The following is a 13059-nucleotide window of genomic DNA, read 5'->3' as shown; positions in this document are numbered from 1 at the left end:
CAACATTGAAAGTGAAACAAGGATGAACCATTTGTTTACCTGATTCGATCAACAAAACCTCATTCCTATACAGGTAAAAACGATGATTAACATATATTTAACCTATAATATGAAATCAAACAGACCCAGAAAAATCCAATTGCACGAGTTCGCTATCTATTTATATGGGTTGGATGATCGTTGGTAGTCTTCGTAGGTCACCTCGATGGTTATTTAGATGGCGTCTATACTAAAATACACACGAAATGCTGATACAATTATCGAGCCCATGCATTGTAAATTGATTATTTTATACTTTTTATAATTTGGAAAAAAATTTAGTATGTTATGAATCAAATACGAGAATTTGAGTCAAATCGGTGAACATGAATTTGACAGCTAATGCCCCTTTACCTTTTTCACAATCTTTTAATGCTTAATCTCGATAAATAATGAAAAGAAACATTATGTATTTGCATTTATATCTAATAACATGTTTAACAGATTCGTTTTTGAATATACGATTGTTGTTTTGATATAACATTTAATCAGTATCGTCACCGATATTGTTTTACTATTGTCGACTTATTTATAAGAAGATCGAGTTACTTTTACTTTTCTAATGTTCTTGTTTCATCGGTTTTGCTACTCGCTGTAGATATGTTTTTTAATCTTTTCTTATTTTTTTTTATTCATATTTTTTCTGGATTCGTGTTGGTATTAAGCTTAACATGTTGTGTAGACAATCATTTATTTTTGAAAAGCTATGTTGGTCTCTAGATTTTCTTTCGTTTTTTGTGTTTTTCGGTTGCACTGGCATTGACGTTTACCCTTATTTGTTTGGTGTCATTGGGAAAATATAAGCCTTTGCCCCGCTACCTCGAGGGACGAAAGATACCAGAGGGACAGTCAAACTCATAGATCGAAAACAAACTGACAACGCCATGGCCAAAAATAAAAAGACAAACAGACAAATAATAGTACAGATGACACAACATAGAAAACTAAAGACTAAGGAACACGAACCCCACCAAAAAGAGGGGTGATCTCAGGTGCTCCGGAAGGGTAAGCAGATCCTGCTCCACATGTGGCACCCGTCGTGTTGCTTATGTTATTACAAATCCGGTAAATAGTATAATTCGGTAAGTCACATTCGTGAAAAGGGAAGGGTATTGTAGTTACGACATGAGGAACATATATCCGATATCATCTGTGAAACGGTTATTCCATAACGGTCAACCAACTCTTGATGGCGTCCGTAAGTTATGACATCATCAACGTGCTATCATACTTCACGCTGAAGATGCTATTATATTTCATAAATATAATAGGAGTTATACAATTATTTCTGTTGTTGGTATAACGACTAGAAACTAACACTTTATAAATTTTGGGCGTCCGAATCACATTTCTTAACTTACCTTGATCGGGAATGCTCAAATCCGAAAACGTATAGCTTGAAATTCAGTGGGTGATGTTGGTTGCAGTTTGCAATATTTTTTTTCATTCATTGTTTTTACCATAGATCAGGCCGTTGGTTTATTTTTATCGTTTCACGTTTTTTTCATGCCGTGGTCATTATATATTTATACTATACGGTTTTGTTCATTGTTGATTGCCGTACGATGACCTATAGTTGTTAACATCCTCGTCCTTTGTTTTCTAGCTGAAAATTGTCTCATTTGCATCCTAACACATCTCCTTATTTCTGTATTGAATACGTGAGGAACTTTATGATCAGTACCGACTTTGATCGTTGGTTTGATAAATCACTGTTTCAAAGTTGATATTCCTGTGCAATTTTCCGTACACTGAATATGTACGAATATATAATAAATGGATATAACATAATCATGAAGGTTATAGTATGAACAAAATCTTAAAAGCATAATATAACAAATCGTAAAGGTTATACCCACTACGTTATGTATTTATATTATGGCGACCAGATGTCTTACAGAGAGAGATTGTACCCTATTCAATTTCGTCATATGCATCGTGTTTGTAAATTTCATCTATTTATTCAAATAGATATCCAACCTTTATCAAATGTGTTAAATTTAATCTGAAAAGCTAACGGATATATATTAGTACTAAACAAAAAGCACTTAATTATATAACAGTATTGTAATGCGTTTTTATGCGATAACTAAGTGTTTCAAGCAAAAGTAATTCTTTCGAATTTGATGTTCAAACCAATGACACATATGTCCCACGTGATGTGTTCGTCTTTTTAAAGAATGTTAAAATGTAATAAAAATTCAATGTCAGGCAATTCATTACAAATAGTAAGTACTTCATTATGCTGTTCAGGTTTATTTTTACGACACTTGATACAATGCAACGCTTCTTTTCTTGTAGCATAAACAGACAATCTTCTTTTTGTTGTTGTAATTCACTGCTATCGGATTATTAAGTCCATCACGATCAGTAAGTAAGACCTTACTATCTTTCCCGTCATGTTGTATTACTGTCAGGTTGTTAGACCATCCTCCTACAACAAATACATCCTGATTACTGTCAACTGATATACCTCTCGGTTTGGAAATAGACTGATCCTTGAATACCCAGATTTCTTGTCCTGTCATACTACAGCAGTGTACTGTATTACTGTTCTGGTCTGTATAGTATATCCTTTCACTGGTCGTTGTAATATGACACACCTGTGAAACATTGATATCGATTGTATTTAATGTCTTTCCATGCAAGTCCATTACCACTATGCCTTGTTCAAATACAAGAACATACAGCTTCTGGTCCTGGTAAGATATTCCCCAGCAGATACTACTACATTGCACCTTCTTCCTTTCACTAGTATTTTTAGTGTTAATAATCTCTAGGTATTTAGAATCTCTATATGTAACAGCAATACAATCGGTGTCTACTGATGTAAGACTGTACGGTTTATTAGAGACGGGAATGTCACGAATATGTTTTCCATTAGTATTGTATTCCAGTAATTTACCACATCCGTAATAGTCTGCAATTATAATTCGGTCGTCCGGTAATACAATGCAGCCAGTGATTGGTTCTTCTGATCCTTTAATATCAAACATCTGTTTCAGCTGCATATCGACATTATGAATATTTTGTGAAAATTCGTGTATCTGTATCTGAGCCTGGTCGATCTTTGCATCTTTTAATTGTAGGTTGGTCATAGTTTCAATAACTTTGATTTCTCCAAACTGTTTTACCTCCTTCATCAAGGAACAGATCATGTGATGTATCTCTATTTCCATTCTGCTTTTCGTGCAAACTCTTATTTCTTCTTTGAGCGATTCAACCTGTTTACTAACTGATTGGTTTGATTGACGCGTTCCAACAAACACTTGTAAGTCAGATGCAAAATGTTTCATTTGAAGTGTCTGCTCTTTCAGGTTTTCTACCTCTTTCTCCATTTGCTTCAATTGATTAAGAATTTTCATGATTTTAGATTTACAGTTTTCATGTTTGGATTTCAAATCTAGCAGCAGTTTTCTTTCGAGTTCATCCAAGTATTTATTGAGATTCTTCCGTGTGTCTGTAATCGTTTTATGTATTGTTTGTTCATCTTTGTCCACATTTTTCAAGGCTCCTTCTCGATCGTTTATACACTGCTTGAAGTTATCCAAAGTTATTGATATAGTCCCTTCTAAGTCTAAGAGTGCACTTGATTGTTTAGCGTTTTTTGATGCTTCATCAATGGAGATGACATCAGAAGAGGCGCAAGATTTATGATCAGACGGAATACAGACTACGCATACTGCAATATCGTGCTTCTTACAGTAAAGATCGAGCTTTTTACCATGCATCTCACAGTTCAGATTTACTGGAATGTCTTCTATTTGACGATAGTCATCAATAGAAATCATAATGTGATCTCTCGAAACTTTCATAGATCTGTGGTATTTTTCACATTCTCCACAAAATCCCTCTTCACATATGGTACACCATTTCTTTGCATTTTTTGAGATGTCCTCATATCCACATGAACCACACGATATGTTCAGTTTAGATGCCATATTTTTTTCCTGATCAAATATATAATACGTTAAGTTAATTAAAAGATCTAGAATTCATTGAGGTAAATTTTGACTTTAATTGATTGTTTGCAGATAATTGGCTGTAAGCTATTTCTTGGCAGCCAGTTTTCATTAGTTGAGGAAGCAAGAGTGACCAGAGAGTTCTCCAGCTGTCAATTTAAAATTGATTTGTGGTTTAAGGGTGCAGATTTATGATAGAAACGGAAATAACACTTAATAAATGGTATGTGTCCGAAGTACTTTTCTGGTTTTACCTACACCAAGAACACTTAGAGTCAAATATTTGTCAATTATGTCTTATATGTACCGAAACACGCCAACAGCAATATGACCAACATGGACCTTAAAATCATAGCCACATCCATCTAGTAACTTCCCATTCGACAAACACTTCTTGAAATAGACATACTTATACTAAAAGGTTACCAATTTAACACTGTAAATAGGTATTTGAATATTGTTTTATTGGTATAAATATTGATTTTATTATAAGTGAATTAAAACCATACTAAATACTATTGTTATACACATATGCACTTTTACGGTACTACAATCTGTTATTACCTATATTTTGGCATTGCACAAGATCGTGTTTTTCTCTGACTGTTTATGACGTCTTTACACGGAATCCATTGGATTTTGGATGTGTACTGATTGATATTTTAGTTTTAGATACATTATTTTTTTTATTAGTTATTATTTGCTATGAATTAGCTGTCAGTAACTGCCAGTACGATCAGATCTGTACTTTGTGTGTCTTTTTGTTGATAGCGATGTATAAATACACTGCCACGTCTAGTCTGTGTTTTTGTTCGATGTTTTTTCTGCTTTGTATCGATCTGATGAGCTAGATCATTTTCAACTGATTTGTATAGTATTGTCTTATGTTTTGATGTCCAAGGTTAGGGGAGGGTTGATCGTTCACAAACATGTTTAACCCCGCCACATTATTTATGTGCCTGTCCCAAGTGAGAAGCATGTAGTTCAGTGATTGTTGTTGGTTAATGTCTGTCTTATTTGTTTATTGTAAATTGTTTTGTTAGAAATATGTTTTCTCAATTGAATTGTTACATATTTTTCATGTCGGGGTCTTTCATAGCCGTCTATCCGGAAAAGGGTTTTTTCTCATTGTTGAAGGCCGTACGGTTATCTATGTTTGCTTAAACTCATTTGATTTTTTTTTAAGTTTAAAGGGGTATTAGCTATGATATATAAAAAATATAAAATATGATTTGTTTTATTAAATGTTTAATGAAAGTGATAAATGAAATAAAAATTCGCTTTTAGCAGTCAGTTTGGTTCAATTTTGTCAACATAAGCCAAGAAACATCGCTGATGAATTATTCACTTGCAAGTGAATAATTTGACCTTATTGAGTCCGTATTCATGTGACTTTCAATTTAACCCCTTAGCTATAGATGGGTTACGTATAAATTAGACGTTTTCAATTGTCAAAAGGAACAGAATGTCAACATTGAAAGGGAAACAAGGGTAAACCATTTGTTTGCCTGATTCGATCAACAATACCTCATTCCTATACAGGTAAAAACGATGATTAACATATATTTAACCTATAATATGAAATCAAACAGACCTAGAAAAATCCAATTGCACGAGTTCGCTATCTATTTATATGGGTTGGATGATCGTTGGTAGTCTTCGGAGGTCACCTCGATGGTTAATTAGATGGCGTCTATACTAAAATACACACGAAATGCTGATACAATTATCGAGCCCATGCATTGTAAATTGATTATTTTATACTTTTTATAATTTGGAAAAAAAATGTAGTATGTTATGAATCAAATACGAGAATTTGAGTCAAATCGGTGAACATAAATTTGACAGCTAATGCCCCTTTACCTTTTTGAATTGCAGTTTCACAATCTTTTAATGCTTTATCTCGATAAATAATGAAAAGAAAACATTATGTATTTGCATTTATATCTAATAACATAGTTTAACAAATTCTTTTTTTAAATATACGATTGTTGTTTTGATATAACATTTAATCAGTATCGTCACCGATATTGTTTTACTATTGAATTTGTCGACTGATTTATAAGAAGATCGAGTTACTTTTACTTTTCTATTGTTCTTGTTTCATCGGTTTTTGTACTAGCTGTAGATATGTTTTTTAATCTTTTCTTCTTTTTTTTTTTATTCATATTTTTTTCTGGATTCGTGTTGGTATTAAGCTTAACATGTTGTGTAGACAATCATTTATTTTTGAAAAGCTATGTTGGTCTCTAGATTTTCATTCGTTTTTTGTGTTTTTCGGTTGCACTGACATTGACGTTTACCCTTATTTTTTTTATCGATGTATGAGGGAACAAACACAGAGCAAGATTTATCTAAATAATATTTAACCTTTCCTTCTGATTGTTGTTTACAACTGCTTATAACTTTACAAAATAAAATTCAGGTAACTGCTCAACCTAACTACCTATGTCATAAAGGCCTCGGGCATCTTTCCAGAACGATGAAAACGGTGAAATGGTTTTCTTATTACACGTTACAAGCTGAAGTAAATATTATTTGTTGTAAGGGAAAACAACCCGAAAAATATTAAACGTTTCTATACTTGAGAAACAAATAACTAGCTCAAATAATCGTAGCAGTGTGTCGTAGTCATGCACAAAGCTGTCCGCATTTCTTCGATTATGACACCCCTGAAAGCTATGAAGCAAAATTTCGAATTCCTGATATCAAGAAAACCATTTTTTGATATCAGAAAATATGAAAGAAATGAATGGTGGCTCCCGGTGTGTCAATAAAATCATACAAGCTCATTCATGAGCCGAAACATCAGGAATTATATGCAAATAATGTTCCCGGTAGACCAATTGTTTTATAATGTAGAGTTTCGCTACACGATATTGGTAATTATATTGATGACATGGGGTCCCTCGTTACAAAAACTAATAACTTATATCAAGGAAACTTAAAGTTTTATAAACATTATTTAGACGTTAAGTCTCCGGAAAACTGCTATTTAATAACGTTTGAAGCAAAAAAACATGTACACTTATCTTCAGTTTGACGACACTGATCGAGTAATGAATTACCTCGATCTAACTTATTACGGAATTTGAAAAATAAATGACAGCCGTACGGTTGCCTATAATTGCTTAAATCTACTTCATTTGAACTTTGGTAGATAGTTATCTCATTTGCAATCGTACCACATCTCTTAATTTTTAAATTAAATAGAACTAACTAACTTACTGAATCCGCAACATAAACAACGGGAAAAACCCCACTAAAAACAAGATTACCAAAACACTAGGGCTTGATTTCACAAAATCCTGGCTGCATAAATCTGTTTCAGAGGAAACCAATAATTGCCTATGAAAGAAACTGGAACTTGCCAGAATTATTGACTATAAACCATAAAATAATTAATATGTGAAACACAAAAACAAAAAACTTCTTTTGACTTATTGAAGCCGAACTCTGAGATATTTTTTCCCAAAAAAACGACCGAAACACCAGACCTAATGTTACGGCTCATTGATGAGCTCGTATGCTTTTATTGATGCACAGGGAGCCATCATTATTTTTTTTATTATTTTCTGATATCAAAAAATCGTCAGTATTATTTGTTATCAGAAAATCTATTTTTAATATAAAAAAAAAGTCAGTATTATTTAATATCAGAAAATCGAATTCTTGATATCAAAAAGGGAATTTTTTATATAAAAAAATGAATTCTTGATATCAGGAAAAAAAATTTAATATAGAAAATATTTTCTGATATCAAAAAATCAAGTTTTGATAACAGGAATTAATTTTTTTGATATCAAAAAATATATTTTGATATCAGAAAATAAGGAATAAATAGTAAAACAGCGCCTCATAGAAAGCGACTCATAATAGAATATTTACTTGCTATGTTATCACGAGGATGCCATTTTAATGGGGTTACTATTAACCATCCCGAAACGCCACAAACCCTACCGCACTCCCGGTTTAAAAGGGACCCTACTGCTCAATCTTTTATATTATATAGCAAGTTCTAATTAGAATAACAGTTCTGTTGGTTTCTATTATGATCTTTTAAGAAAATAATTTAACTCGGTCGCCATTTTCAGTATTTTCATCGGCTTTAGCAGACAATTTCAACATATCATCAAATACCAAATTCTATTTCGACACGTCAAATTATAACCGTATCAAGACAAAGATGTTACCTTGGCCGATCGTGTTATGGAGCTGAAAAATCAACAAGGAAGCTTGTTACATTTAAGGTTTCACTTTGTTTATTAAAGTTCAGAACTTATTTACACTAAGGTTGCTGTTACATCATTACTGTTATTTACCTGTGAATATAAACTACAACAGCAACAGGAAAACTTGCGATACTATCTTTCCCAACTTTCGTTTCTATCGTTAGTAAAAGTTTGCGTCTGCCGACATAAATCATATGACCTGTTTGTTTAGATATTTAAAATGTTAAAGACGCGGGTAAATTTGAAAATTAGGAAACACAACGTTTGACATATGTATCCGTTAGATTCTCAGATCATATAATAGTTCTCTAACGTGGATTTCATAAAGTTATATCCCACATTAAAAGTGATGAACAATGAAATACAAATCCCAAAATGATCATATTTGATGGTGTGGATGGAGGTTTACTGAATAGAGAATAATTGGCAAAACAATATAAAAAAATATAGCAAAATGGACCAAAAAATAAAGAATAGAGAAGCATGAGGTGCGAAAATATAAAGAATACAGTATAATGGGCAATACAGATATGGAGTCCCCCCCCCCGCGAATTGCGGGAAAAATTATCTCCGTTTCTGGAAACGGTTCATTCCTCTATTCCCACTTTTTATAAATCTGGTAAAAAAGTAAAATTTCATGTGGGAATAGGGGGAAAACTTGTGCAGACAAAGGATTATACTGTATAAACATTGTTTAATCAACTTTTAATTGACAAGTGTTTTTTAGGACAGGTAATTAGGTTATTTTTGTATGTGTATGCATTCTCTGTTTTTAATCAAAATAAATATGAAAGAAATGGAAACAAATATAAGTAAATTATTTTATTTCTTTTATAACACAAATTCAACAGTAGATTCAAGCAAGCATTCAAATATGAAACAAACAATACAACAGCACTAAAACAATTCACACACATTGTAGCACACACATTAGAAATTCAATGTATATAAGTCTGTTAAAGTTTATTAATCTATTCAACGTGAAAAAGGTGGGAGTCTGCATCACCAAACTGTACTGTTGTGACTTCCTGGTTGCGGTGTCTAACTTAAGCTCTTCTAATCTGTTGTTGATTTCGACATACTTTCGTTTTTGGACCACTGACTCTTCCCACCGGCTGCATACTGGATCATGGTCAGGGCGTTGAAAGCTTCCTCATGTTTCAGTAGTTTTTTTAGTTTAAAGATGTTTGGATGTGGGTGCTGGAAATGTTTTTTCAGCTTGCTGTGCCATCCCTCTTTATGATTTGTAGTCCTCGGTCCCTGTGTTGTGTAATGGTTCCACAGGGTACTGTTCTGTTTGTCCCAGTATGTTGTTACATAGTCTGTAAAGGACATGTAGTTGATGTTAGTATCAATCTGATCTATGTCTATTAGGGCATTGAACCACACATCTTCAACCTCAGCATTAGGTACAAGTGGAAGGACAGCGGCACGGTGTACTAGTTGATGAATGTTGTTGTCTTCCTTGTATGGAACCTGAAGACCTTTTTTCTTGTGCTCTTCTCCAGATGCATTGTGTGTAGTGGAAAAAATAGCCTTTTGCGTTGATGCCAGGATATACAGAATAAGCTGCATTTCTGATGGCGACTTCATAGTCCAGGAAGATAGTGGTAGACTGAAGTTGTAGTTGGTGTTGGTGGCATACATCTTTGAGTAAAGTCAGGATCCTTGTGTACACTAGTTCGCTCTTGGCTACATTGCGCCATCAACCATTGCGTCGTGAAATGTGTAAAGTTGGAAGAATAGGTTCGGACAGGAGTAAAATGTACCATAAAACATATTACAAATAGACAACGTATTAATTTTTTTTTAAATAATATTATACTTAAACAGTGTAAGAAATATGTTTTCTTTTTAAAAAATACAGGTAAATCTTAGGTGAATTTTTAATTAACCCTGATTGTTATAAAAACAAATTAATTATCCCAACATCTATTGTTATTTGCATGTGGGAATAGAAGGAATAGTGATTTTTAAAAAGTGGGAATAGGAGGAAGACACCACTAATAATCATGTTAATGTAGCAATACACAGTAAGGATTTTGGTTTCGTATTTTGGCCCCTGTGAATTTTTCAAATATGAAAGTTATTGTGCAATAAAATTGATTTTAAGATAGCTGAAGAATAATATAGCCTTCAAAGTGAGTTTATATGAGCATGAAGATGTTTTTTTAATGTTTTATAGGCCATTTTCTGTTTGACGATCCGTATTTTCACATCTGTACCGCCCATAGGTCCAGAAATTATTGTAGTGTTTTCCAACAAATATTTAACTCTCGAACTTTTCAATTAAGTTTTATGAAAAAATGAGGTGAAATACATATGATTTTTATTTGACCTATAGATAGATAATTGTTAATGGTTTTCAGAAAAGGTATCACGATAATAAATTCTACTTTGGACCAAATTTTGGGAAATTTCTAGACATTTTCACTGTGTATTGGAATATGCTGTTTCTATACATATGCACATACATAATACAACATTAAGCCTTATTTGTTAGATAGCAAAGGAAAGAGGTTGGTAACAAATTATAAATGTCAATTTTAAGTTTTTTTCCTAACTGTGTATTGCTACCTAGTAAGTAATTTAAGACCAGTACAAATTCTGTATAAACAGGCTTTTCTGTATTGGACCTATGTCAATAACCAGCTCTCAGACACATGGAATGATATTAAATGGACAATTTATAATGTATTTCAACTCATTGGTTAATAATATGATATTATTACGTGATTATTTCTGTATTGGCCTTGTTATTGCTATATTTACCTGAGGCGAAGCCGAAGGCCAATGCAGTTGGCAGAGGACCAATAACAAGACCCATACAGAAACTATTACGTATTGATAGTATCTACATCAATTAACTACAGTGTTTACCTGGTTTGGTTTTTTTTCTTGTGTGTTTTATTACATTTCACAAGAGTTTAACATTTTTACCTTGAAATTGAACTACCTAAATCTGAGTTTCCTTTTATTAGCTGCAATGTCAAATGATCTGTTTCTGTTTCGATGTGGTCTACATTTTTTGATGATTAATTTTGTTCACCCTTTTCAGTCACTTTAAAGTGTTACAATTCATATTTAGTCGCAACACATAAATAGTAATAAGAAAGGTACTGCCAATGCATGAGAGATGCATAAGATAAGAAACAATTATTTTGATTCGGCATAATCAAATATACAACACAAGCTCTAAGGAGCTTTTGACTGGATATAGAAACATATACATAACATAAAACCAGTCTAAGATATAAACAACCTGTAATACAAAGTTGAATCTCACACATAGATATAGGTTGCACTTTGTAAATACAGCTGTTTCTCAAACCACGCCTCTTTTGGGGAGATATTTAATATTCATAGGTATGTTAATTTGTTAACGTACTGGTTCCCATTGATGATCTCTGTGTTTCATCTCATAGAGACATCACTTGGGAATGTAACCAGTATAGATAAACATGGTAGCGGCTAAATTTTAATTCTTAGGAGGTCCAAAAATGGAGGTAAGGGTAGTATAGAATTTTAGTATAAGTTTAAACTCTTAGAAGTTCAGGGCATATAAATGTTGAAAATATGCCGCACAGCCCTATATTTTGACCTTTGAATAAAATAGTAGTGCATATAAACTTTCCGTTCTGGGATATTATTTTTCACGAAACTTCATAGTAAAAGTGTCACAGTTTTAGCCGCAAAGGGAGTTCCTATGGGAAATTGCATTGTCTGTATTTACAGAATTGCAACCTATAGGAAGATGTGGTATGAGTGCTAATGAGACAACTCTCTATCCAAGTTACAATTTATAAAAGTAAACCATTATAGGTCAAGGTACGGCCTTCCACACGGAGCATTGGCTCACACCGAACAGCAAGCTATAGAGTGCCCCAAAAAATTACTAGTGTAAAACCGTTCAAACGGAAAAACCAACGGTCTAATCTATATAAAAACGAGAAACGAGAAACACGTATGAACTACATAAACAGACGACAACTACTGTAATCAGTAGCATGCAATAAAAATTAAGCAGCAAATTTGTAATGATGTAAAGCATGTTTTATCTACAATGTATTTAACAGTTTAAAACTTTTAGATAAATAGATTACTTTTATAAAAATCAAATAAAAAACGTTTGGAACTATATTATAGCTTTTTTGAATTTTTCTCAGTGCAAAAGTGCCATACCAAAGGACAAAAGTTAAAATTACTAAGAATAAAAGTATGAAAAATAGTAAGTTTACTAAGTCTATGCAAAACAGAGCCCAAACGTTTTAAAACATTTACTTACTGTGAGACTCTCCTGCAGATCGAGCTGATATGAACAACAAAATTTAACTGATAGTCAATTTCAATGCCTAATAATTTAACTGTTTTTTTCACATGTAAGGATTGAATTTTAAATATGTATAGATGGTTTTTTTCAAAGGTCTTTTTGCCAACAGCCAAAACTTGAAACTTGTCGGGATTTGCTTGCATTTTATTCGCCCGGAACCACTCAATAAGTATTTTGGACTGAGATTCCAAAGTTGAAATTAATAAATCAAAATCTGGAGTCCAGAAAGACAGAGTATTGTCATCTGCATAGTTATATAAGCTACCATTTTTAACAAAAAGAAAAATTTCATTTATAAATACGTTAAACAACAATGGCCCTAGTATAGAACCCTGTGGTACGCATTTATGGATGTCAGCCCAACCACTCAGAACATTGTTGTCTTTTATTTGTTGCTTACGATTAGATGAATAGGACTTTAAAAGAGCAATTGATAGGGGAATACACCATATGCTGATAATTTATCTACCAAGATAGTGGGTGGTAGGCAGTCAAA

The 13059-nt window shown here is 32.8% G+C and overlaps 1 protein-coding gene across 7 annotated transcripts in view; it reads right to left on the bottom strand.

Moving 5' to 3' along the window:
• Window positions 1-13059, bottom strand: part of LOC127729557 (tripartite motif-containing protein 5-like) — a 78875-nt gene that overhangs the window by 20999 nt on the left and 44817 nt on the right. The window contains exons 1-2 of one of the 7 annotated variants that reach the window (XR_007994699.1): window positions 8324-8445; window positions 3947-3989 (exon numbers count right to left, since the gene is read on the bottom strand). Coding sequence is in view for 5 of the 7 variants with exons in the window: in XM_052237379.1 (XP_052093339.1) it covers window positions 2301-3980 (1680 nt within the window). In the remaining 2 variants the exon portion in view is untranslated. Of the gene's footprint in view, window positions 1-1827; window positions 3990-5595; window positions 5775-8194; window positions 8241-8323; window positions 8446-13059 lie in introns of those variants that run through there. The other 6 variants (XM_052237379.1, XM_052237380.1, XM_052237382.1 and 3 more) reach the window with 6 other exon arrangements.

This window comes from Mytilus californianus, unplaced genomic scaffold (assembly GCF_021869535.1).
Source record: "Mytilus californianus isolate M0D057914Y unplaced genomic scaffold, xbMytCali1.0.p SCAF_2, whole genome shotgun sequence".
In the NCBI taxonomy this organism is placed as follows: Eukaryota; Metazoa; Mollusca; class Bivalvia; order Mytilida; family Mytilidae; genus Mytilus; species Mytilus californianus.
Note: the sequence above shows the minus strand (reverse complement) of the source record. Positions and strands in the feature narration are given on the sequence as shown.